The following is a 22,101-nucleotide window of genomic DNA, read 5'->3' as shown; positions in this document are numbered from 1 at the left end:
CTTTACACTTTTTTTTTTTTTTTTTTAATTTTAGAGAGAGTGATCAGGAGAGAGGGACAGAGAGAGAGAGTGTATGTGTGTGTTTTAATGTTTTTATGTATTTTTGAGAGAGAGGAGAGAGAGGGAGCAAGAGCACAAGCAGGGAAGGTTAGAGAGAGAAGGAGACACAGAATCAGAAGCAGGCTGTAGGCTCTGAGCTGTCAGCACAGAGCCTGATGCCGGGCTCGAACTTGTGAACTTCGAGATCATGACCGGAGCCGAAGTCAGACGCTTAATCGACTGAGCCATCCAGGTGCCCCGTGAGAGAGAGGAATCTTAAGCAGAGGCTCAATCCCATGACCTGGAATCATGACCTGAGCGAAATCAAGAGTTGAACGCTAACTGACTGAACCACCCAGGTGCCCTTCCTTTTACACTTTAAATACTGAGGACCCATAGGACTTTTGTTTATTTATTTTTTATTTTTAATTTTTTTATTAACATGTATTTATTTTGAGACAGAGAGAGGCAGAGCATGAGCGGGGGAGGGGCAGAGAGAGAGGGAGACACAGAATCGGAAGCAGGCTCCAGGCTCTGAGCCATCAGCCCAGAGCCTGACGCGGGGCTCGAACTCACGGACCGCGAGATCGTGACCTGAGCTGAAGTTGGACGCTCAACCGACTGAGCCACCCAGGTGCCCCAGGACTTTTGTTTATATAGGGGTATTCTTTTACTCTATTAGAAATGAAAACAGAACTTTTAAATACAATACATGTTAACAAAAATAACTTTATGATAAATGTATTTTCCAAGACAAAAACCTCGGTGAGAAGAGTATCATTGTTTGAATTTTTTGCCAATCTCTTTTATGCCTGGATTCTTACAAGACAATTGGATTCACATCTCTGCCTCTGTAGTTCCTCTTGCCATATGTTTTGGTTAAAGTGTATGAAGAAAATTCGGCTTCACGCAGGTAATTTGAAAAGGGAGGTATATTTTCAGGTAATTTTTGATATCCTTTGATACTATGCCAAAAGTTGACAAGTAGTAGTTTCTTTAAGCAGTATTACATCTGAAAACATATATATCACCTTTTAAAATTAAATCAACTTAAATTAAAATCCATTGGTCTGATGGCTCAGGATAGTCCAGGAATAGACTCATACGTATATGGACAATTGATTTTTGACTAATCCAGATACAAAAGCAGGGGTGCCTGGTGGCTCCATCTGTTGAGCGTCTGGCTCAGGTCATGGTCTCAGGGTCATGGGATCGAGCCCTGTGTCGGGCTCTGTGCTGAGCCTGGAGCCTGCTTGGGATTCTCTCTCTCCCTCTTCCCCTCTGCCCTGCTTAACTTCCTTACTCTCTTTCTCTCCCCCCCCCCCCCCAAAAAAAAAAAGGAAAAGAAAAAAGATACAAAAGCATTTCGGTGGAGAAAGTATAGTTTTTTCAACAAATGGTGCTGGAATAATTGACTGTCCAAAGCAGAAAATGAAGTTTGAGGCATTCCTTGGACCATGTACCAGAATTAGCCCAAAGGGATGTAGATCTAAATGAAAAACCTAACTGTGAAGTTTTAGAAGAACATAGGAGAAAATCTTTGTGATCTTGGGTTAGTCTGCTAAGATTTCTTAGGTACAACACTAAAAGCATGATCCCTAAAAGAAGAAATTGTTAAATTGGATGGCATCAAAATTCATCACTATTTAGAGAATGAGGACATGCCACAGAAAATGTTTGCAAAACATATATCTGATAAAAGGACTTACTGGAGTATATAAGAAACTCTCAAAACTCAATTAAGAAGAAAACAAATGACCCAATTAAAAAAAAATTTTTTTTAATGTTTATTTTTCAGAGATACTGAGTGTGAATGGGGGAGGGGAGAGAGAGAGGGAGACACAGAATCAGAAGGCTGCAGACTCAGCTGTCAGCACAGAGCCTGATGAGGGGCTCGAACTTGCCAACTTCGAGATCTTGACCTGAGCCAAAGTCAGACACTTAGCCAATTGAGCCATCCAGGCGCCCCACAAATGACCCAGTTTAAGAGATGGCCCAAAGATTTTGGAAACTTCACAGAGGATATATGCACATGGCTAGTAAGCATATAAAAAGATGCAGAGCATCACTGGTCGTTAGGTACATGCAAATCAAGATGACAGTGAAAGAATTCACACCCACAGCAATGAGTGTAATCAAAAGGGACGGATAATCAGTGTTGTTGGGATTGTGGAGAAATTGCAGCTTCCATTCATTTCTGGTGAGAATGTATATAGTGTGGCTAATTAACCTCAAAAAGTTAAACTGAGCTGCCAATTCCATTCCTAGGTATATACCCAAGAGGATTAAAAATGTCACAATTCCGTTTGTCTATTATCTGATGAATGGATAAGTAAATGTGGTAGATCTATAAAATGGAATATTTGGAAATACAAAGGAATGAGATACTGGTATGTATTACAACTTGGCTGAACCTCATAAACATTATGCTAGGTGAAAGAAGCTAGTCCTGAAACACCACATTTCATACGATTCAAATTGTGTGAAATATCCCCAATAGGCAAATCTATATAAAGACAAAGAATGAGGAGTGACTGTTAATATATTGTTACAAGGTTTCTTTTTGGGATGATGAAGTTGTTAAAAAACTAGATTGTGGTAATGGTTGCATAACTCTGTACATAAATTAAAAACCATCAGATTGAATACTTTAAGTTGTTGAGCTTTATAATTTGTGTATTTCAATAAAGCTGTTAACAAAAGAAGACTACGATGAGATATCTCTATTGTGTACCTGTTAGAAAGGATGAAATTGTAAAGGACGACCATACCAAGTGTTGGTGAGAATGTGGAACAACCGGCGCTTTCGTGTACTGCTGGTGGGAATGTAAAATTGGTACGGCCACTTTGAAAATCAGTGTAGCGGTTTCTTAGAAAGTTAAACATGCACTTAACACACGATCCAGCCATAGCACTCCTAGGGTTTACTAGGAGAAATGAATGCCTACAAACTCGTATGTGCACGTACATAGCAGTTTTATTTGTAAAATCCCAAAACTTGCACTAGCCCAAATGCCCATCAACAGACGAATGGATAAACAAATTGTGACACATCCATACAGTGGAATACTAGTCTGTGCTAAAAAGAAATGAACTTTTGATACACGTAACAACATAGATGAATCTCAAAATAATTAGGATGAGTGAAAGAAGAAGCCAGGGTATGTGCCACTTACGTAAAACTCTAGAGAATGCAAGTTAATCCGAAGTACTGGAATGCAGATAGGTACTTGCTTAGGAATGGGGCGGAGAGGAGAGTGGGACAGTGAGATTATCAAGGAAGTTGAGTTAATTTTGGTGGTGATGGATACCTTATTTCAGTTGTGGTGACCGTTTTATCATTGTCAAGTGTACCAAGTGATATTTAAGCGCATTTTATTGAATGTCACTCATTCCTCAATAAAGCTATTTTTAAGAATCTATTGGGTTGTTTTTTTACTCATGCATGGTTTTGTAGCATGATGTACTGATCTTTTGGTAGGTAGTCGCTGAGTTCTGCATATCTTCCAAATGGTAGTAGAAAAGCTGCCATTCACTAACGTCACCACCTAGCTCGTCTTGAAAAGCCTTTTAGGTATTAGAGAGGCTGTTATGCTCGTTGTGACGGGTACAGGTTTTCTAAAATCATAATTTTTGTCTGAAAGTTTGATTTTTATCATTGGCAGTAAATATCGTTAGTTGTTTTCCTTCACTCCTGGGCTCACTTGATTCTTTTGTGATAAAATGTCTGCCGAATACTTAGACCTGAATAACTGTTTTGTTTTTGGTTTCTCAGTTTTTTTACCCATGGTGAACATGATGTTTCAAAAAACAACATGATGTCCCATGGAAGGAAAGAACAGCTAGTCCAGCTGGCGAGTCCAAAGAATTGTACAAGTGCTGTTTCTTGTGGTAGCCATTGCTGTCGAGCTCAAGTCCAGGATGATGAGCCCACACTCCCTGTATTTTTCCAATTCTAACCTTCCACTTGGTTTTTTAAATCTTCTTTTTCTTTTTTTTCTGTTTTTTTTTTGTTGTTTGTTTTTTGCAGTCTTGGTCTAGTGAGGAGACAGAAAACACACAGTAATTTAGCCAGAGGAAGTTGAAAGAATTGTTAAGCTACAGTAAGAGCGTAGCTATAAAGGTGTAAAGCATACTGTAAAGGGTACGTTGGGCAAGAGGGAGTCTATCCAAGTAGGGACACATTCTGAATTGGTGGGGCCCCCCTCACGTCTGTGGTTCAGACATTGGAGAAATGTGGAGTTGTTCAGAGCTGCTCTGCAGTTTCTGGGCAAGCAGGGAGCAACCCTCCAGGGTGCAGGCAAGCCAGAGTTGATGGATGGGCATGCGGAGGAAGTTGGATACCATTGTTAGGTACAAGGCCTGGAGTGTATTGGGTTCTTCTTACCAGTAGGATTGTGAAAAGGTAGACATTATAACAGACCTACTGACAGTGCAGCAGGAGCCGGAAAACCACTTCCTTCTTCTTGCCTTGTCCCTCCAGCACCGTGTACTGACATGTTTGTGTAAAGAAAGGCTTAAGGATTCATTCTCTTACCACTGGACGGGTACTGAAGAACGAATCTGGAGCTGAGAGGGAATGCGTTGATACCTGGCCCACCCCTCCCAAAGCCATTGGAGCCACTGCCTGTGCTGCTGGCAGAATCACCACCAGGATCTCTAACTACTGCAGGAGTCCGCAGCACCTGCAGGTAGCTGCCTGCCACTGCTGTTTTTAGAGCCAGTAGTAGGAAATGGCTTTACCTTTTCCGGCAAAAGTGCTTCTTGTTGACCGAATGCAACTCAAGCCTAGTCAGCAAAGAAGCCAAAAAAATGTGGTTTTCAGGCTTCCAAGAGCAACAGTGCAGGTGAATGTTCATATTTGTAGTAAGTAATCTGGAGAGAGAAAATAACTAAACCTTGGGGTATATGTAGAATTAGGATTTTGAATCCTGTGCTTGCAAGGCCTAATTATGTACATTTTTTTATAGGCAAACTTTTCCAGGTAGAGAGTGGCAGTGAAGCACTAGAAACTTTGGGGAAGGAAGGCAAGAAAATCACCAGTGTTCTCATCTAACCAATTATAATGGCTATGTTGGGTTTTTTTTTTGTTTTGTTTTGTTTTTGTATTTTCTCTTTTAGGCTATTCTGATATTTTTACCTAGTAGGAAGTACAGTGTGTATTTTATTTCAGTTTTTATTCCTGTTTTGTTTACTTAACATTTTGCATTTTTCTATATTCCATGTAGTGAATGTACCACAATTTAATATGCCCATTCCCCTGGTTTTGGGTATGTAGGTTATTCACTGACATTTTGAGTAATATTTTTCAATCCTATATTAATATTTGCCTACTGTGATCATAGCTACTAATTGTAAAATTTTATTGGTAATCAGATATTAAAAATCCTTTGTTACTTCAGCCAAATGACTCAAGGCCAACATTAACAATCATAATTCATGTTAATGGTATATACCCTTAATATGATGTGATGAAAATGGCACTTTGCCTATGTGATTTTCTTCCCTCAGACCTATAGCCCCATATTCTAATCATGAGCATAACATGAGACATTCTGAAAAAGACATCCTACAACATACCTACCCAATACTCCTTAAAACAACCAAAGTCATCAGAACAAGGAAAGCCTAAGAAACTGCCAGAGCCGAGAGAAACTCTTAGCCAAGCTAAGGAGACATGGCAGCTAAATAAACGTCAGGTGGATTTTGGAACAACAACAACAAAAAAAAGGATATTTGGTGCAGAGAAAGGAAATCTGAATGAACTGTTGATTTTAGTTTATGATAATGTGTGAATATTAGTTCATTAGATTCAAACAAAAGTACCGTCCTAATGTAAGGTGTTAAAAACGTGGCACTAGGTGCTGTGCGTATGAGAACACTGCGCTGTCTTCTCAGATTTTCTGTAAATGTAAACTTGTTCTGGAAAATGAAATCTTTTAATAATTTACCAACCCTTTGCTTTTTGAGTTATCATTAGTTGATTACCTGAAGGATTGTGCAAACATTTTAAAATCTTATGTGGAAAAACATTCAAGGTAGATGATGGCCTAAAAATAATGACATCTACCCAAAGCTCTTCTTTTTTCTGTAGTAGGTGCTTAGGATACATTTGGTGAACTGGATTATTGGCTAGAAAAATTGATGGGATGGGCCAAACCAATATGGGTGTTGACTTCCACAGCTGACTCCAACTTGGTAACCTACTCTTCTTACTGGTTGTTCTTTTCTCCCTCCCTCTCATTTCCTGGGCCATCTCCATACTCAGTTACTAAGGATTTGAAGTTTTTCAGTAAAAAAACAAAAAAACGCACCTTTATATTTATTGAGCTAGGCTCTGTGCTATTAAAAGGTATGCTTTTGTGAAGATATTAGGTATTCAGATAAAGCCACAAAAGTTGCCACACGATTAAACAGAAGAAATTTATTTTTGAAAAGCGGGAAGAGCCTGGGGAGAGGGAAGGGGGGAAAAAAAGGCAGGAAGAGTTTCTCTTCACTGTTTCTAAGCAGGTTTGCATTCCTAACAAGTAAAATGCGATGTTTTTACTTTGGCCTGACAGGGTTTGTAGTTTTGCTGCATGTAAATCCGGTGGGAGCCTTGTTCTACCACAGAACTTTATTATTTCAGTTTTACTAAAAGGCCTCAGGCTGTGCCTTATGCAGACTTTATTGTCTTATAACCTTGGCCATATTATTCTGTTGAGGCGTTGGGTGGTGTGATTGATTTTAGTATACAAAACAGGTTAGTCTTTCTTTGACTTTCTGTGTTGGTGGTAGTTGTGTTTTAGTTGCTCCCCCCTGCCCCCGAAGCTGCTAAGACCCTTTCTGAAACAGGATAGGCTAATTTATGTCTTAGGCGCAACTCAGAAGTCACGGCAGCTTAAAGCGACAGAGATTTCTTTCTCCCTGAGCATCATGTCTGGTACAGGCTGAGGAGAGATGCCCCTGGTACCTGTGGTCATGTGGAAACCTAGATTGCTGGAAGCTCCATGTTAGTGTGCTTCCACAGTCATTAAGGCAGGAAAATGCAGTGTGGTGAGTTGTGTTCGTTAGCTCCTAGAGTTTTCTACCCAGAAGTGGTACACATCACTCTAGCTTGTATTTCATTTCTAATTTCAGAGTGGCAGGGAGGGCAGTCCTATTATTTATCCAGAAAGTGGAATGCCAGAGATATTTAATGTCCAGTGCTGATGATTTCCACAGTCCCTAATGGCATTAGTTCCTGTCTGACTGGATGAAATTAATGTGCATGTTGGGATACGTTTCAGTATGCAACTTCATCAGACTACATTTGAGTGAGGGAACAGTAACTTTTTTTCATGTCATTACCCTTTCCCATTTGTTCTTCAATTAAGGTATTTAAACGATACTTTAATTTACCTTACTATTTAATGTTCATGGGGTTTTTTGTTTTTGTTTGTGTTTTTGTTGTTTTTTTTTTTTTTTTGGTCTGGGTCAGTGTGTAGTTTTTTAATTCCAGTGTAGTTAACATACAGTGTTATATTAGTTTCAGGTATACAATATAATGATTCACCGGTTCCTATATTAGTGCTCATCATGATAAGTGTACTGTTAATCCCCTTCACCTAACACCCATCCTCCCACCTACCTCCCCTCTGGTAGCCACCTGTTTATTCTCTGTAGTTAAGAGGCTGTCTTTGGTTTGTCTCTCTCTTTTTTTCTTTATTCATTTGTTTTGTTTCTTAAATTCCACATGTGAGTTAAATCATATGGTATGTGTTTTTCTCTGACTTTTTCACTTAGCTATAATCTCTCTGGATCCATTCATATGTTGCAAATGGCAAGATTTCATTCTTTTTTATGGCTGAATAACAATCATTGTATGTGTATATAACATGTCTCTCTTTTTTTTTAATGTTTATTTATTTTTGAGGGGGAGAGAGAGAGAGAGAGAGAGAGGGAGGGAGGGAGGGAGGGAATCCCAAGCAGGCTCCGCTGTCATTGCAGACCCCACGCAGGGCCCGAACCCACAAACCATGAGATTATGACCTGAGCCAAAATTAAGAGTCAGTTGCCCGACAGACTGAGCCACTCATGCGCCCCTACAGCACATCTTTATCCATTTATCAGTGGTAATGTCCATGAGTTTTTGACAAATGCAGACAGTCATGTAGCTAGCACATTCAAGGTATGGAATAGTTCAGCCACTTCTCAAAATACTCCTGTTCCCTTTTTTGGGCAGTCCCATCCCCAGAGACCCTGGCAACCACTGATGTGTTTCTGTCTCTAGTTTTACCTTTTCTAGAATGTCATAAATGGAATAATATAGTATGGAGCTTTTTTCAGTCTGGCTTCTTTTGCTTAACATATAATTAATTTGAGATTTATTTACATTGTTGTATATATCATTATTTCATTCCTTTTTATTGCTTAATAGTATTCTGTTGTAGAAAAGAATATCAGGGGGCGCCTGGGTGGCGCAGTCGGTTAAGCGTCCGACTTCAGCCAGGTCACGATCTCGCGGTCCGTGAGTTCGAGCCCCGCGTCAGGCTCTGAGCTGATGGCTCAGAGCCTGGAGCCTGTTTCCGATTCTGTGTCTCCCTCTCTCTCTGCCCCTCCCCCGTTCATGCTCTGTCTCTCTCTGTCCCAAAAATAAATAAACGTTGAAAAAAAAAAAAAAATAAAAAAAAAAAAAAAAAGAAAAGAATATCAGATGTACCACAGTTTATCTGTTCTCCAATTGCGGAATGCTTGGATTGGTTGTTTCCAGTTAGGGGAAATTATGAATGAAGCCATTGTACAAATTCATGTGGGTCTTTATGCAAACATAAATTTTCATTTTATTAAGTACCTAGGAATGGGATTGCTGGGTCATATGGTAAAAATGTTTTATTTTTTTTTCCTTTTTGTCATTTTAATCGGTATGTAGTGGTATCTTACTGTGATTTAAATTTTTTTGTAGTAAAATATGCATAACAAAATTTACCATTCTAATCATTTTTAAGTGTACAGTTCACTGGAATTAAATATAGTCACATTTAATTGTTGTGCAGCCGTCACCATCTTACTGTGATTTTCACTGCATTTTCCTAATGACTTCATTCTTATGTATCCTTCCAGAAAAAATGTTTAGCTCTGTATACCTATGCCTTGTTTCAGATTTTTTTACTGGAACACGGATTGACAGGGAAGAAGCTTCCATTCCTTCCTAGTCCACACACAGACTGGATAAGGAAATTTAATTGAGGATATAGAGTGAGAGCAGGTGCAGCCTTTGTTGGCAGCTTTTCCCAGCTTCCAGTTCCCTAATAAGGTGTGGCTATGCCCATGACACAGTCTAATCAGGGATTGGGGACTGCTAAACTGCCAAATGTTGGCCTTACAAGTATTTTATAGCTAGGGCTTATCACCATTCTAGTTTATACCAACAATCTTCACCTTTCCATTTAGGGTAATATTTATACATGAGGTGCTTTTGAACGAAACTTAGTCACATCTTCATGATGTGGGAAAACAAAGGGTCAGTACTGCAGAAGAGATTTGTAATATTTTTTGGACCAAGTTCCATATTAAAGTCATTTAGAATAAATGGTTTTTAAATTAGAATTGGGTTGTTGGTGCACAGAAATAGGCTTTTAGGAATGTTGAGACATATTTTTTAAATGTTACTCTGCTTTCTTCCCCTGATGAAGATATAGCCAGTGAAAGTTTTATCACATTTTATTTTACATTTTTTTAAGTTTTTATTTTGAGAGAAAGTGAACTGGGAAGGGGCAGAGAGGGAAAGAGAGACTCTCAAGCAGGCTGCACGCTGTCAACGCAGAGCTACAGCTCCTTTTCAGGAGCCCCACCCAATCTGGCCAATACACGGTCCTCCCTATAGCTTCCTCGTGCCACATGGGGGCTGCTCCGTCCTTGTGGGGCTGGTCCCCATTGCAGGATGAGCCCAGTGGCATCAACTGTTGGCACACACATGAGTATCCCTTCCCCGTTGTCACTGCATCCTGTTGGCAGCAGTGTGCCCACAAAGGCACTCCTTACTCAGTCACCTTGTTTCTGGAGGGTGACATAACTACCCTTATTTGTGTGGGTGCAGCAGTATTGCCGCTGCTTTCCTTTACACTGTGTCCTGATGGCATTACACTCCGTGCCACACTTTTGCTGCTGTGCCCTACTTCTGCAACTGCCTGAGAGCTGCCTGCAGAGACAGGGTGAGGTGGGACTGCTTTGCCTCGGGTCTGCATTGGCTCACCCACATTTGCACCCAAACCACCCTACCTGATTAATCCCTCTGTAGCACATGCCTATCTCTAAAGTCGATCCACGGGCATCCTAGCGCTTGTGGCCTGGTGTGGTCATGTTCCATATGGCTTTGAGTGCTTATTCTGCTCATACCTGGATAATTCTGATAATCGTGGAACTAATCGATGCCCATAGGCACCAGCATCTCTGGTGATTCTAGATAACCCAGATTGGTTGCCTGTCTCTTGGACCTGTCAACTACTTTAGGTAGAAGTCCCAGTGCCTTTAGTGGCGACCATCACGACCAGGAATCCAGACTTGGTACCATAAATGTAGCTTGATGGTCAAATACCATAAATGTAGCTTGATGGTCAGATACCCCAACCAAGAAAGACCACAGATGCACAGATGACCTGCTTGCGACCAGGGAGAGCAGTGATGAAAAACAACACTGGTCTCTTTTGAGGTCCTATAGTTGGAATGAGTCCATTTTAAATCCTTTGAGGAGGATCCGTCGCAGGGCAAGTCTGGTGCTGACAGCTGCAGTAATCCCAGCTTCAGTGCAGATACCGAATTCGGTGTACTTAAAATGTTCGTGTGATATTGGATCTCCTGCTTCCCTGTGGGTCTACCGCAGGGTCCTTGCAGGTCCCCACCCCCTGCCTCTAGTGAGCTCCTGGCTCTTAGCCTAGTTTCCCTAGGCTGAAGTGTATGTTTGGAGAAAATTAGAGTACTCAAAGCAGACTTGAGCTGCCAGGATACAGCCCCGGGAATCATGGAATTCTAGTGTGGTTCTATTTTGTTTGTGTCAGAACTTTGCAGTGGCTGATTGGGCAGAATTGTTGGAACATTCCTATTGTCGCAAGAGCCCAAAGTCTTAGAATGGTGCAAGACGGACCAGAGTGAAAACTTTTGCCAAAGATGTTTTCGTTAATCAAGGATGAAGGTGAAAGTGGGAGGTTTGAGGAGGCTTTGGATCCGTGTACCCAGTGCAGTTCTGGCTGTAAACAGATGCACATCGCCAGCATTGTTCTCATGACCCCACAGGCTGCTTCCAGGAAACCAAAGTCCTTTGAGTGGTGGTAGCTGGAGGGTGTGGTTCCGAAGCTGAAGCTGAAAGGCACAACCCTGAGTGTGTGCTTGATTTGACTCAACCTGGACAACCCCTCCCGGCTCCTGTGCAGACAGAATCGGCACGGCAAAAGCTCTTCCACGGGTGGTGGTATATGCCCTTTCTGTGTTGGCAGTGATTTGTCTGGCTTATTGATAACCAGGGGTATTAGCGTGCTGAACAGTTAGCCAGCCTGAGTCCTCAGAATCTCTCGTATTTGGTAAGTGGCATTCAGCCACTCGAGATTGAGCAACACGGTGCTTTTTAATGTTGGGGACCAACTACCACACTGCTTAGCTCATGTGCAGCCTAGTCCCACGGGTGCTGGGGACTGGTTAAATGCATTAATAACGGGCTTGGATTGTAGTTACTCCCCATTCACGAGAAATTCCCTGTGAGAAAGTAGGTCGAAAGTTTGCCTTAGTCCCTGCCCCTAGTACACACTGCCTGTCGCCTTTCAGATCGACCACTTGGGGTGGGCACTTGGCCCTGAAGATCTCAGAGAAGATGGTCTAAATAAAAGTTGCGGCCAAATTTCCATAGGTGGTCTTGCAGAGGGAGCGTTACGGAGCCGGGAAGATTGCTCGCGTGAGGCGCTTCCTCTGCACCCCAGGGGCCGCCCCAGGCAAGAAGACGGACAGATGTGCTCTGAGCCATGTGGGGCCAGGTGAAGGTCTGCCGACCAGGTAGTCCAGGGCTCTGGCGGCTTTTGCTTAAGGTGACTTCTAGCTTGCCTCTCTCTGGCCTGGCACCTTTGTGGTTTTGGGGTGCCCCCTCACCCTGATCGTGTGTGTGTGCATGTCCTTAGACCTCTGATGGTGTGATGTGAAGCTAAAGGGGTGTCTCCTATGCTGCCCGCTGTTGTTACTGTGTCAAGTCCTTGGATACGTTTTTTGTGGAGTTTAAACTGTTAGGACCGGACTTAGGACTTGAAACTGTTGGGATTGTAGTTTAAAACTCTTAGGACACCAGTGGTGACCTGATTTTGCATATTTCTATTTAACGTTTGTTAGTTACAGAAGAGTGCAGTTTTAGGAGAATAGTTCTTATCAAAAGGGCAATTCACCTTTCTATGTATTAGGGAATTTTTTAGCTTTGAATATACTTATTATCACAGTCACACTTTTACATCTCTGCTGCTGACAGATTCTTGCTTTAACACAGTATTTTTGCTTTGAGGTTGCGTGTTTTTTTTTTTTCCTAAGTTTATTTTTGAGAGAGAGGGAGACAGAGCGTGAGTGGGGGAGGGGCAGAGAGAGAGAGAGAGAGAGAGAGAGAGAGAGAGGGAGACAGACTCTGAAGCAGGCTCCAGGCTCTGAGCTGTTAGCCCAGAGCCCAACGCGGGGCTCGAACCCATGAACCGTAAGATCGTGACCGGAGCTGAAGTCGGATGCCAAGTGTTCTGTTGTTTTTTTTTTAAGTTATAATGAAAGATAATTCAATTTATCTTTTTCGTTCACAGACATATGTAGAGTGTGTCGGTCAGAAGGAACACCTGAGAAACCTCTTTATCATCCTTGTGTATGTACCGGCAGTATTAAGTTCATCCATCAAGAATGGTGAGTCACCCTTACAGAAAATTTTATGTCTGAGCTTCAGTGTTGTCATTTATATAATAAAGGGGATTATTTCAGTGAACTTTCTCTATAATTATTTTTTAAAAATTTTATTCTGAAAATTTGGAAATTACCTATATTCATAATTACCATACCCTGTCATTTGGGTATTGTTTTCCAGGTGCGTGTGAGTACCTGTTTATTTCTGCCACAGAAAGCTTATTTTGTTCATTGGCAGTATGGAGGTTTTCGGATTCTACTTGTTGTGATAATAGCTTACGTTCATGCAGTGCTTTGTGCCCGGTGGTACTCAGTGCTTGTACACAATTCATTTAATTCTTAGAACCATGAGGTGGGATATTTTTATTATTATGCGGATGAGGAAACGAGCATGGAAAGGTTAAGTACCTTTTTCTAGGTCACTCAGCCAACCACTTAGTGACAACCAGGATTCAGACCTAGCTGCCTAGGGTAACAATATTATCAGACCAGCGTTAGAACTGATGTTGATGCTTGGAGATTCTTTTATATTCAAGGCTAGCTTTGAGGAGATTACAATTTAGTTAATTGAACTTTTTTAGTAATAGAAATACATATTTTTATTTGTTATAGTTTTGGACTGTCAGCATGAAGTTATAAAAAGCTAAAAAATGTTATAAATATGAACCTGTCAGAATTGTAAAAGCTCTATGATATATAAAATTTTAATAAAATAGAATGTTGGCTTTCAGTGAAACCTTAAAGTTTCTTTGCTGTAAGTACTATGCTTATTAATGTATTTTTGATTGCAGCTTAGTTCAGTGGCTGAAACACAGTCGAAAAGAATACTGTGAATTATGCAAGCACAGATTTGCTTTCACACCAAGTAAGTTCTTTAGAAGTTTGCATTGCGTTTTGGGGTTATAACTGGTCACATAAAGGTATTTAATAAAAGTATAAAATTTTGGGAAAATATTAAAAAAATGTTTTTTTAAATGTTTATTTATTTTTGAGAGAGCGTGAGCAGGAGAGAGGCAAAGAGAGGGAGAACAGAATCCAAAGCAGGCTTCAGGCTCTGAGCTGTCATCACAGAGCCCAGTGCGGGGCTCAGACTCACTAGCCATGAGATCATGACTTGAGCCGAAGTCGGACGCTTAACTGGCTGAGCCACCCAGGCGCCCCAGGAAAATCTTTTTTAAAACTACATGTCAGCTTTCAACACACAAATGCATGTGTATGTGAGAAAGAGTGATTTAATTTGTGAGATGTTCCTTTTTTGTTTATTTTTTAATTTTTTATTATGGACAAATTCAAACATTAAAAAAAGGTATAATAAGCCCCCTGTTCATATCTCTTAGTTTGACTCATTTTCAAATCATGGCCTTTACATGATATTTCTTACCTGTGTTCTTGTTCCCCACCTCCCTATCCTTTTTAAAGGAAATCTCATTTATTTTCATTGGTACATATTTTAGTATGTATCTCTGAACAATAAGGATTCCTTTTAAAAACAATAACTTTAGGGGCATCTGGGCAATTCAGTTGGTTGGGTGTTCAGCTCTTAATTTTAGCTAGGGCCGTGGTCTCGCAGTTTGTGAGATCAAGCCTCGCATTGGGCTCTGTGCAGACAGCACAGAGCCTGAAGCCTGCTTGGGATTCTCTGTTTCTCTGCTCACCTCCCTCTCTCTCTCACTCACTCACTCACTCACTCACTCAAAAATAAACATTTAGGGGGCGCCTGGGTGGCGCAGTCGGTTAAGCGTCCGACTTCAGCTCAGGTCACGATCTCGCGGTCCTGGAGTTCGGGCCCCGCGTCAGGCTCTGGGCTGATGGCTCAGAGCCTGGAGCCTGTTTCCGATTCTGTGTCTCCCTCTCTCTCTGCCCCTCCCCCGTTCATGCTCTGTCTCTCTCTGTCCCAAAAATAAATAAACGTTGAAAAAAAAAAATTAAAAAAAAAAAAATTAAAAAAAAAAAAATAAACATTTAGAAAAAATAAAGAGATCTTTCTAAAACATGGCCAAACCTTCCTCTGAGTGTGTTGAACCAGATTTTACAGAGAGGTGGGGAGATCTGAATTTACTGTTTGGAATATTAGTTATTGTGCTGAAATTGGGGAGAGGCAGTTGGCTAACAGACATCAGCGGGGTGTTTGCTTCCACATGAAATGACTTTACTGTGGATTGTACTTTTTGAGTGCTATGTTTCAGGCTTGTATTTGGGAGGAGGGTTCTTTCTTCCTTTTTTTTTAAATTGGTGTATAGTTGAGACACAGTGTTAGATTAGTTCTGATGTACAGCATAGTGATTCCACAACTCTGTTATGTTGTGCTCACCACAAGTGTAGCTACCCAACTTTCACCATACAGTGGTATTATTGTACCATTGACTCTATTCCCTCTGCTATACTTTTCATCCCCGTGACTTATTCCGTAACTGGAAGCCCATACCTCCCACTGTCCTTCACCCATTTTGCCCCCCTCCCCTTTCCCCTTTGGCAACCACCAGTTTGTTCTCTCTACTTATGGGTCTGTTACTGCTTTTTTGTTTATTTATTTGTTTTGTTTTTTAGATTGCATATATGAGTAAAATCATATGGCATTTGTATTTTACTTACTTATTTCACTTAGTATAATACCTTCTAAGTCCATCTTTGCTGTCACAAATGGCAGGATCTTATTATTTTTCATGGCTGAGCAATATTCCTGTGTGTGTGTGTGTGTTTTCTTTATCCATTCATCTACCAGTGGACACTTGGTGGGTTGCTTCCATATCTTGGCTATTGTAAGTAATACTGCAATAAATATAAGGGTGCGTATATCTTTTCGAGTTAGTGTTTTTGTTTTCCTTGGGTGAATACCCAGTAGTGGAAAATCCTGGATTGTATGATGCTATATGTTTTTAATTTTTTGAGGAATCTCCATACTATTTTCCACAGTGGCTGTGCCAATTTACATTCTCACACCCATAGTGCACGAGGGTTCCTTTTTCTCCACATCCTCGCCAACGCGTATTATTCCTTGTCTTTTTCATAATAGCCCTTTGACAGATATAAGGTGATGTCTTAATTGTGGTTTTGACTTAGGAGGGTTTTCTTTAACATGCCAACAGCTTCACCTTTTGCTCCTGTTTGCTTTATCTGATCTTTAATTTGGGAAAACATATTGTTTGAATGCTAAAATATGTATAAATTAGCTATGCATGAAGTTCATGGTAGTGACTGAGGGAATATGAACTTCTCTTGAATCTTTTCTCCTGCACGGAAGCCTTTTTTGTTGGCTTCTGCATTTAACACGTGATTTGCTCTCTCAAATGAGTTCTGGGTAAATGTGGTATCATTGTGACTGTTTGATTCCCTTTTTTAATAGGAAAAAATAAGTGCAATACAAAGATTGAAAGTTAAGCTAGCACTACATGCCTATTTTATATTTATGAATTAAGCTATTTTTAAATCTTCATGAAACTATGTACTTTTTCTTCTCTTCTAGTTTATTCTCCAGATATGCCTTCACGGCTTCCAATCCAAGACATATTTGCCGGACTGGTTACAAGTATTGGCACTGCAATACGATACTGGTTTCATTATACACTTGTGGCCTTTGCATGGTTGGGAGTTGTTCCTCTTACAGCATGTGAGTATTCACTTCTCCGTGGTTGGAGTAATTTAAATCATATTTGTGTTCAAATGGTGTTTAATTATTTGATATTATAATTTCATGTATTTGGAAAGCCTCGCTTAGAAAACATCCACCTAAATTAAGAACTGTTATCAACAGATCATTTTATCAAATGAATGTGGGAAAGACAAACACAGCATACAGAGGCTAATAATGAAGGTTCATGAAAGAGTTGAAGAAGCAAAAGCAAATTATAATTGGAAGGACCATGATTTTTATTCTCTGAAGTATATTAGAAATTTCAAAGATTGCAGAAGATGGACTATTTTGAGGTTTTCTCCCTCTTTTAAAAGACAACTCATGTATCTATTATTATAGTCCTGAATAATTGGGAGGCTTATCTTTCAAGATATAGGAGGTTTTCTAGAGGTTGGTATACTAACCCTTAATTGATCCCTTTTGTGTTTTTACTTTTTTGTGTGTTTATTATTTAAATGTTTACTCATTTTTGAGAGAGCGTGTGTGTGTTCATGCACAAGCAGGGAAGGGGCGGGGGGGGGGACAGAGGGTCCAAAGTGGGCTCCGTGCTGACAGCAGTGAGCCCGATGCAGGTCTCAAGCATGTGAACTACAAAAATCACAACCCAAGCCAAAGTCTGACATTTAACCGACTGAGCCACCCAGGTGCCCCTGTTTTTTGTTTTTAAAGACATGCAGAAGGTTAGCTAGCATATGGTTCCAGAGTGTGCAGATATGATTCTTTGGAATTAGATGCAAATGAGATTTTTAAATAAGCATAATTCATATCGTCGTTTCTCTTTAGAATAAAATACACTTGATCATGCATGAAGATGAAAGTCTTTGGGGATACATCAAATAGCAGAATAAGTATTGTTGAAGAGTGAGGTGGTGAACTAGGAGATTGAGCAAGGAGTTCTCTAGGATGGAACTCAGAGACAAGAAGTTGCAAGTATGAGGGGAAAAATCAGGAGGTAAAGGCTGTATCCAGTTGTTTCACAATCTGTCTAGTAAGTACTTTGAAAAGGTGAAAGAGATACTGGACATGAGGAAATGACCAGCCTCTTTTCGATTGAAAGACCGCTGACCATGATAAAGGACAGAGACTCATAAACCTAGACATTCTGGTCTTCCAGGGCTGAATAGGATGGTAGATAGTCCATTTTCAGATTGTCCTACAAAGTAGTGAAAATCAGACTGGCATTAGACTTAAAATCAGCAGCTTTGAATGCCAGAAGACAGCAGAGACTTCAGATTTTGACAGAATTTTTGAACCGGAAATCTACCCATAAATTATTCTCAGGTGAAGGGACAAAATGCAGACATTTCAGTCAGTGCAAAGGCACGAAAAGCTTGCCACCTCAGACTATTTATGAAGAAAGCATTTGAGGACATACTTCACCAAAATGAGTAAGAAATCAGAAAGGCATGAGCTACGAAGAAAAAGAAACAAGTGCTTCTCACAGCTAACCAGCAATTTTAATCTATAGTGATTGGTAATTTTTATTTGTGAGGGGACTGTGGGTGCTCTAGATACAGATAGGAAAATATAGTGTGACTGCATATTAAAAATAATAGAGGTAAGCAAATAGAGCCCAGAACTAGACTCACATCTGCATCATCACCTGAATCACAACAGAGGTACCACTGCTGTTCAGTGGAAGAAAGCTGATCCTTTCAATATATGGTACAGCATCACCTGGCTGGCCAGATGAAAAATGAACCATGTCATTATCTTACACCTGACACAAAAATTAATTTGAGTTGGATCATAATCTTGAATGTGCATGTTACAATCAAAAGACTTCTAAAAAAAAAAAAACATGGGAGAAAAACCATAAAAGAAAATACTGAATAAATTGGACTTCAGTGAAATTGAGAACTTTTATTCATGCTTAGATACCTTTGAGAAAGGCAAGCCACAGAGAGAAGATATTTGCAATACATACTTCAAACAAAGGACTTGTATCTACAGTATGTAGGGAACTCCTAAAAGTCAGTAAGAAAAAGGCAGACACCCCAAATAAAAAGTAGACAAAAGATTTGAACAGGTGTTTCTGGAAAGAAGATGATCTAAGTAGCCAGTGAACACACAAAAAGCTGCTCAGCATCATTAGTCATCAGGGAAATGCACAAGAAGATAACTGCTACATACTCCGCAAAATGGCTGAAACTAAAATACAAGACAGTGCCAAATGTTTCTTAGGGTGTGGAGCATCCGGAACATGCCTTTGTTGGTGGAGGGAATATATATGGTGTAACTACTTCAGAAAACTGTGTGGCAATACCTGACAGATGCTAAATATTATAAATACCTATGATCCAGCCTGAAGTTCCATTTCTGGGAATATAGCTTACAGAAACTACAGCCTGTGTCTTCTAAAAGACATGTGTAAGAATGATCACAGCAGCTTTGCTAATAGGAGTTCACTGGAACTAACCAAATACCTATCAACAGTAGAGTGCACGCATTGTGGTTTATCTATACAATGGAATACTACTTAGCAGTGAAAAAATAGGTGATTATTGTGATGCGGAATAACATGGATGAATTTTACTCTGAGAGAAAGAAGCGAGGCACAAAAGAGTGTGGATTGCATTTATGTGAAATTTTAAAGTAGGCCAAATTGGGGGTGCCTGGATGGCTCAGTTGGTTGAGCATCTGACTTGGCTCAGGTCATGATCTCACAGTTGGTGAGTTCAAGCCCCGTGTTGGGCTCTGTACTGACAGCTTGGAGCCTGAAGCCAGCTTCAGATTCTGTGTCTCCTTTTCTCTCTGCCCCTCTCCCACTTGCGCTCTGTATCTCTCTCTTGAAAATAAATAAGCATTAAAAAAAAAAATTTAAAGTAGGCCAAATTGATCTATGGTGATAGAGATCAAACTAGCAGCTACCTTTTGCTGGAGATTCCAACTGGGAAGGGGATTGAGGAGCCTTCCGCGGAGCTAGAAATGCTGAATATCTTGATCTGGGTGGTAGTTTCTTGGCTATATGTACATATATAAAAATTCACCCAGACACATACTTAAGATTCACGTAAATTTTACCCTAATAAGAAGTAACAAAATGAAACTTAAAACTGAGTGCCAGAAGAGTAGAAGTGGGATTGAGTTTTTATCCTGGGGAGCGGGAGTAGGAAACAGCAGATATTTGGAAAATCTAACAAAAGACAGGAAAGACAGGGAGAGAGGGTAGAGGGAGGGAAGTAAGAGAGGAAGGGGTAAGGTTGCAACTTCTGTGATCCTAAGACTTTAGATTTATCTATTGCAAGATAGGGGCTTATGGTTCTGTACAGAGAAAAGTGATTCACTGTAAGAGATAAGTACAGAGCAGCCCAGGCTAATGCTAGAGGGATGTCAGCAAATGCTGACAAAACAAAGGAACAGCATTAATCAGCCAGATGTCATTCAAGATGAAACACTTTAATGGGTAAAAAGCATTTATTTTGTATGAGTAAAATGCATAGGCTACCAAGCAAATAAAATTGAAGAACTTTTATGCACCAGAGAACAGGACTTCGAAGTATGTAAAGTGTTCATAGTCAAGTGGAAGACTAACCTCTCTAAAAGCAGTAGATCAAGTAATAAATTAAGTAGGGACTTAAAGAATTTACATAATACAGTCAACAAGCTGAATCTCTGTTCTCACTTGTTACGCACACACGCACACACTCATACTCAGAATTTAAGTTCTGCCACAAATACATGGCCTGTAACTTTTTTTTTTTTTTTTTTTTTTTTTAGTCTAACTTTTTTAAGTTAGCAGTGTACCCTGGGACCTTTCCATGTGAGAACTTGTTGAGCTACCTTAGTTTTTAATGGATGCATAGCACTCTGCACTGAGGACACCTGTAATTTATGAATCCATTTTCTTATCTACAGACATTTGGTCTGTTGTCAGTTTTACTTTGTTAAAACCATACTTGCTTGGAATATTTTATAAATGTATAGAAGTCATTTCTATTACAGAAATCTTTTCCTACCTTTTCATTTCGATTTGGCTTTTGAAAACAGCCGTTGAGGTCACTGAAAATTTTTGATACAAGGCCATAGGGAGTGCTTAAACTAATATACAAGTTCTGGTTAGAAGGAAAATCTCGGCTGTTTCCTCATGGGCCCCATTTCTGTTCTTGACTTTTCTGAGTAAGAGGATGAGGGGATGGCGGTGCGTTCACCCACACTTGATCTTTTTTTCCCTTCATGGCCAGACCCTTAGTCTGTGTTGTTTCAAAATTGGTTGTTAGTTTGCTATTCATGTTATTAGAACCTTTACTCTTCTGGAAAGTCCTCTTAATTTCAAATTGTATACCCTTGGAACTGAAACCTTTTATTTTTGTGAGCAGACTCCATGAATTTTAGCATTCTCAGTTCAAAAAAATTCTCTGTGTTGTAATTTGGAGGTCTTTAATGTAGATTTTTTTCCTTTTCAAACATCTAAGCTCATTCAATAGAAACAAGTCAGTCTATAGAGAATCTAAGCTCTCAACATTAGTGTGTGATGTTGACTCACTATTTTTATGCTTAATTCACCGTGTTGGGTTTTTTTGATGTAGTATTGTATCGTATTGCCTAGTATAGTGTTAAATGTAGTAAGACAGCCTTGCAAAGACTAAATATTTCAGTGGCTTTCACTTTACCGCTGTTTAATCGAGGCCCTGAGTTCATGGTGAGCGTTATAACCACATGCTGTCTTGCTCTTTTTGCTAGGCCGTATCTACAAGTGCTTGTTTACTGGCTCCGTGAGCTCACTACTGACACTGCCACTGGACATGCTGTCCACGTGAGTACTGAACCTTGTGAAGCTGGAAGGCTGCACAGCACAGAGAGTGCTCGTTTTTCCTGCACACATTTATGTTTCTTACAATTTGAAAATTCCTTTTGTTCCGAGGACAAAAAGTAACTTATGTGTCTTAGTCTGACAGTTACAGGTACAGAAGAAGTGGCTGATAACGCGTACATGTTTGTTTAAAAACAGATATGTTTTAAAGGACTGTTTTGTAACCGGGGGGCGGGGGGGGGCACCTCTTAAATAGGCTCATGCAATGTGAGATCTATGCTGCTGTGTTCCTATGCTGAGAGTTCATTTAAACATGTGTTTTTAATGACAGAGGCATTTGAATACAAATTTATTTTTTAAATGTTTCTTGTGATTATTAGAATATGGACCCTAAAAAAACTTGTTCGTGGTCATTGTTTTACTGTGTCTTAATTTGACATCAAGCATCGTAATAGCGTTTTTTGGGGGAAAGACGTGTGTTTTATTACTGATGTCCGAATTAGAAATGCTGTAAATGATTAACTGTGTCAGGATCACTAGAATATTCAGCCTGCCAAAATTGCACCTATATTTGCCAAATCTTTTGTACCCAGTTGACCTTAGGTTCCTGATCCTTATGTCAGTGAGAACAGAGAACAGTATCAAACCCTTCTGTGAACAAGAGTATTCAGAGTATATTACCATAAAAATAAGTCACTGGGCAAAAGGAGAGAGCAAGCTGTATTTCTAATAGAAAAGAAATTAGGAATTCTTTGAAGTCTCTTGCATCTGCATCATTACTTCTAATCAGGTTTCTAAATATTTAGAA

General features: G+C 40.0%; 1 protein-coding gene across 3 annotated transcripts in view; it reads left to right on the top strand.

Annotated features, from left to right (window-relative positions):
• MARCHF6 (membrane associated ring-CH-type finger 6) overlaps positions 1-22,101 on the top strand; it is a 75,452-nt gene that overhangs the window by 6,663 nt on the left and 46,688 nt on the right. For 2 of the 3 annotated variants that reach the window (XM_030332537.1, XM_030332520.1), the window contains exons 1-5: positions 11,994-12,039; positions 12,816-12,912; positions 13,701-13,774; positions 16,373-16,516; positions 21,224-21,296. In XM_030332537.1, the coding sequence (XP_030188397.1) occupies positions 12,009-12,039; positions 12,816-12,912; positions 13,701-13,774; positions 16,373-16,516; positions 21,224-21,296 (419 nt within the window). In that variant the 5' untranslated portion in view covers positions 11,994-12,008. Of the gene's footprint in view, positions 1-11,993; positions 12,040-12,813; positions 12,913-13,700; positions 13,775-16,372; positions 16,517-21,223; positions 21,297-22,101 lie in introns of those variants that run through there. The other variant, XM_030332528.1, reaches the window with a different exon arrangement.

The sequence above is a fragment of the Lynx canadensis genome, chromosome A1 (genome assembly GCF_007474595.2).
Source record: "Lynx canadensis isolate LIC74 chromosome A1, mLynCan4.pri.v2, whole genome shotgun sequence".
Lineage (NCBI taxonomy): Eukaryota > Metazoa > Chordata > Mammalia > Carnivora > Felidae > Lynx > Lynx canadensis.
The sequence above is the reverse complement of the archived record's forward strand: the minus strand, read 5'-3'. Positions and strand labels throughout refer to the sequence as shown.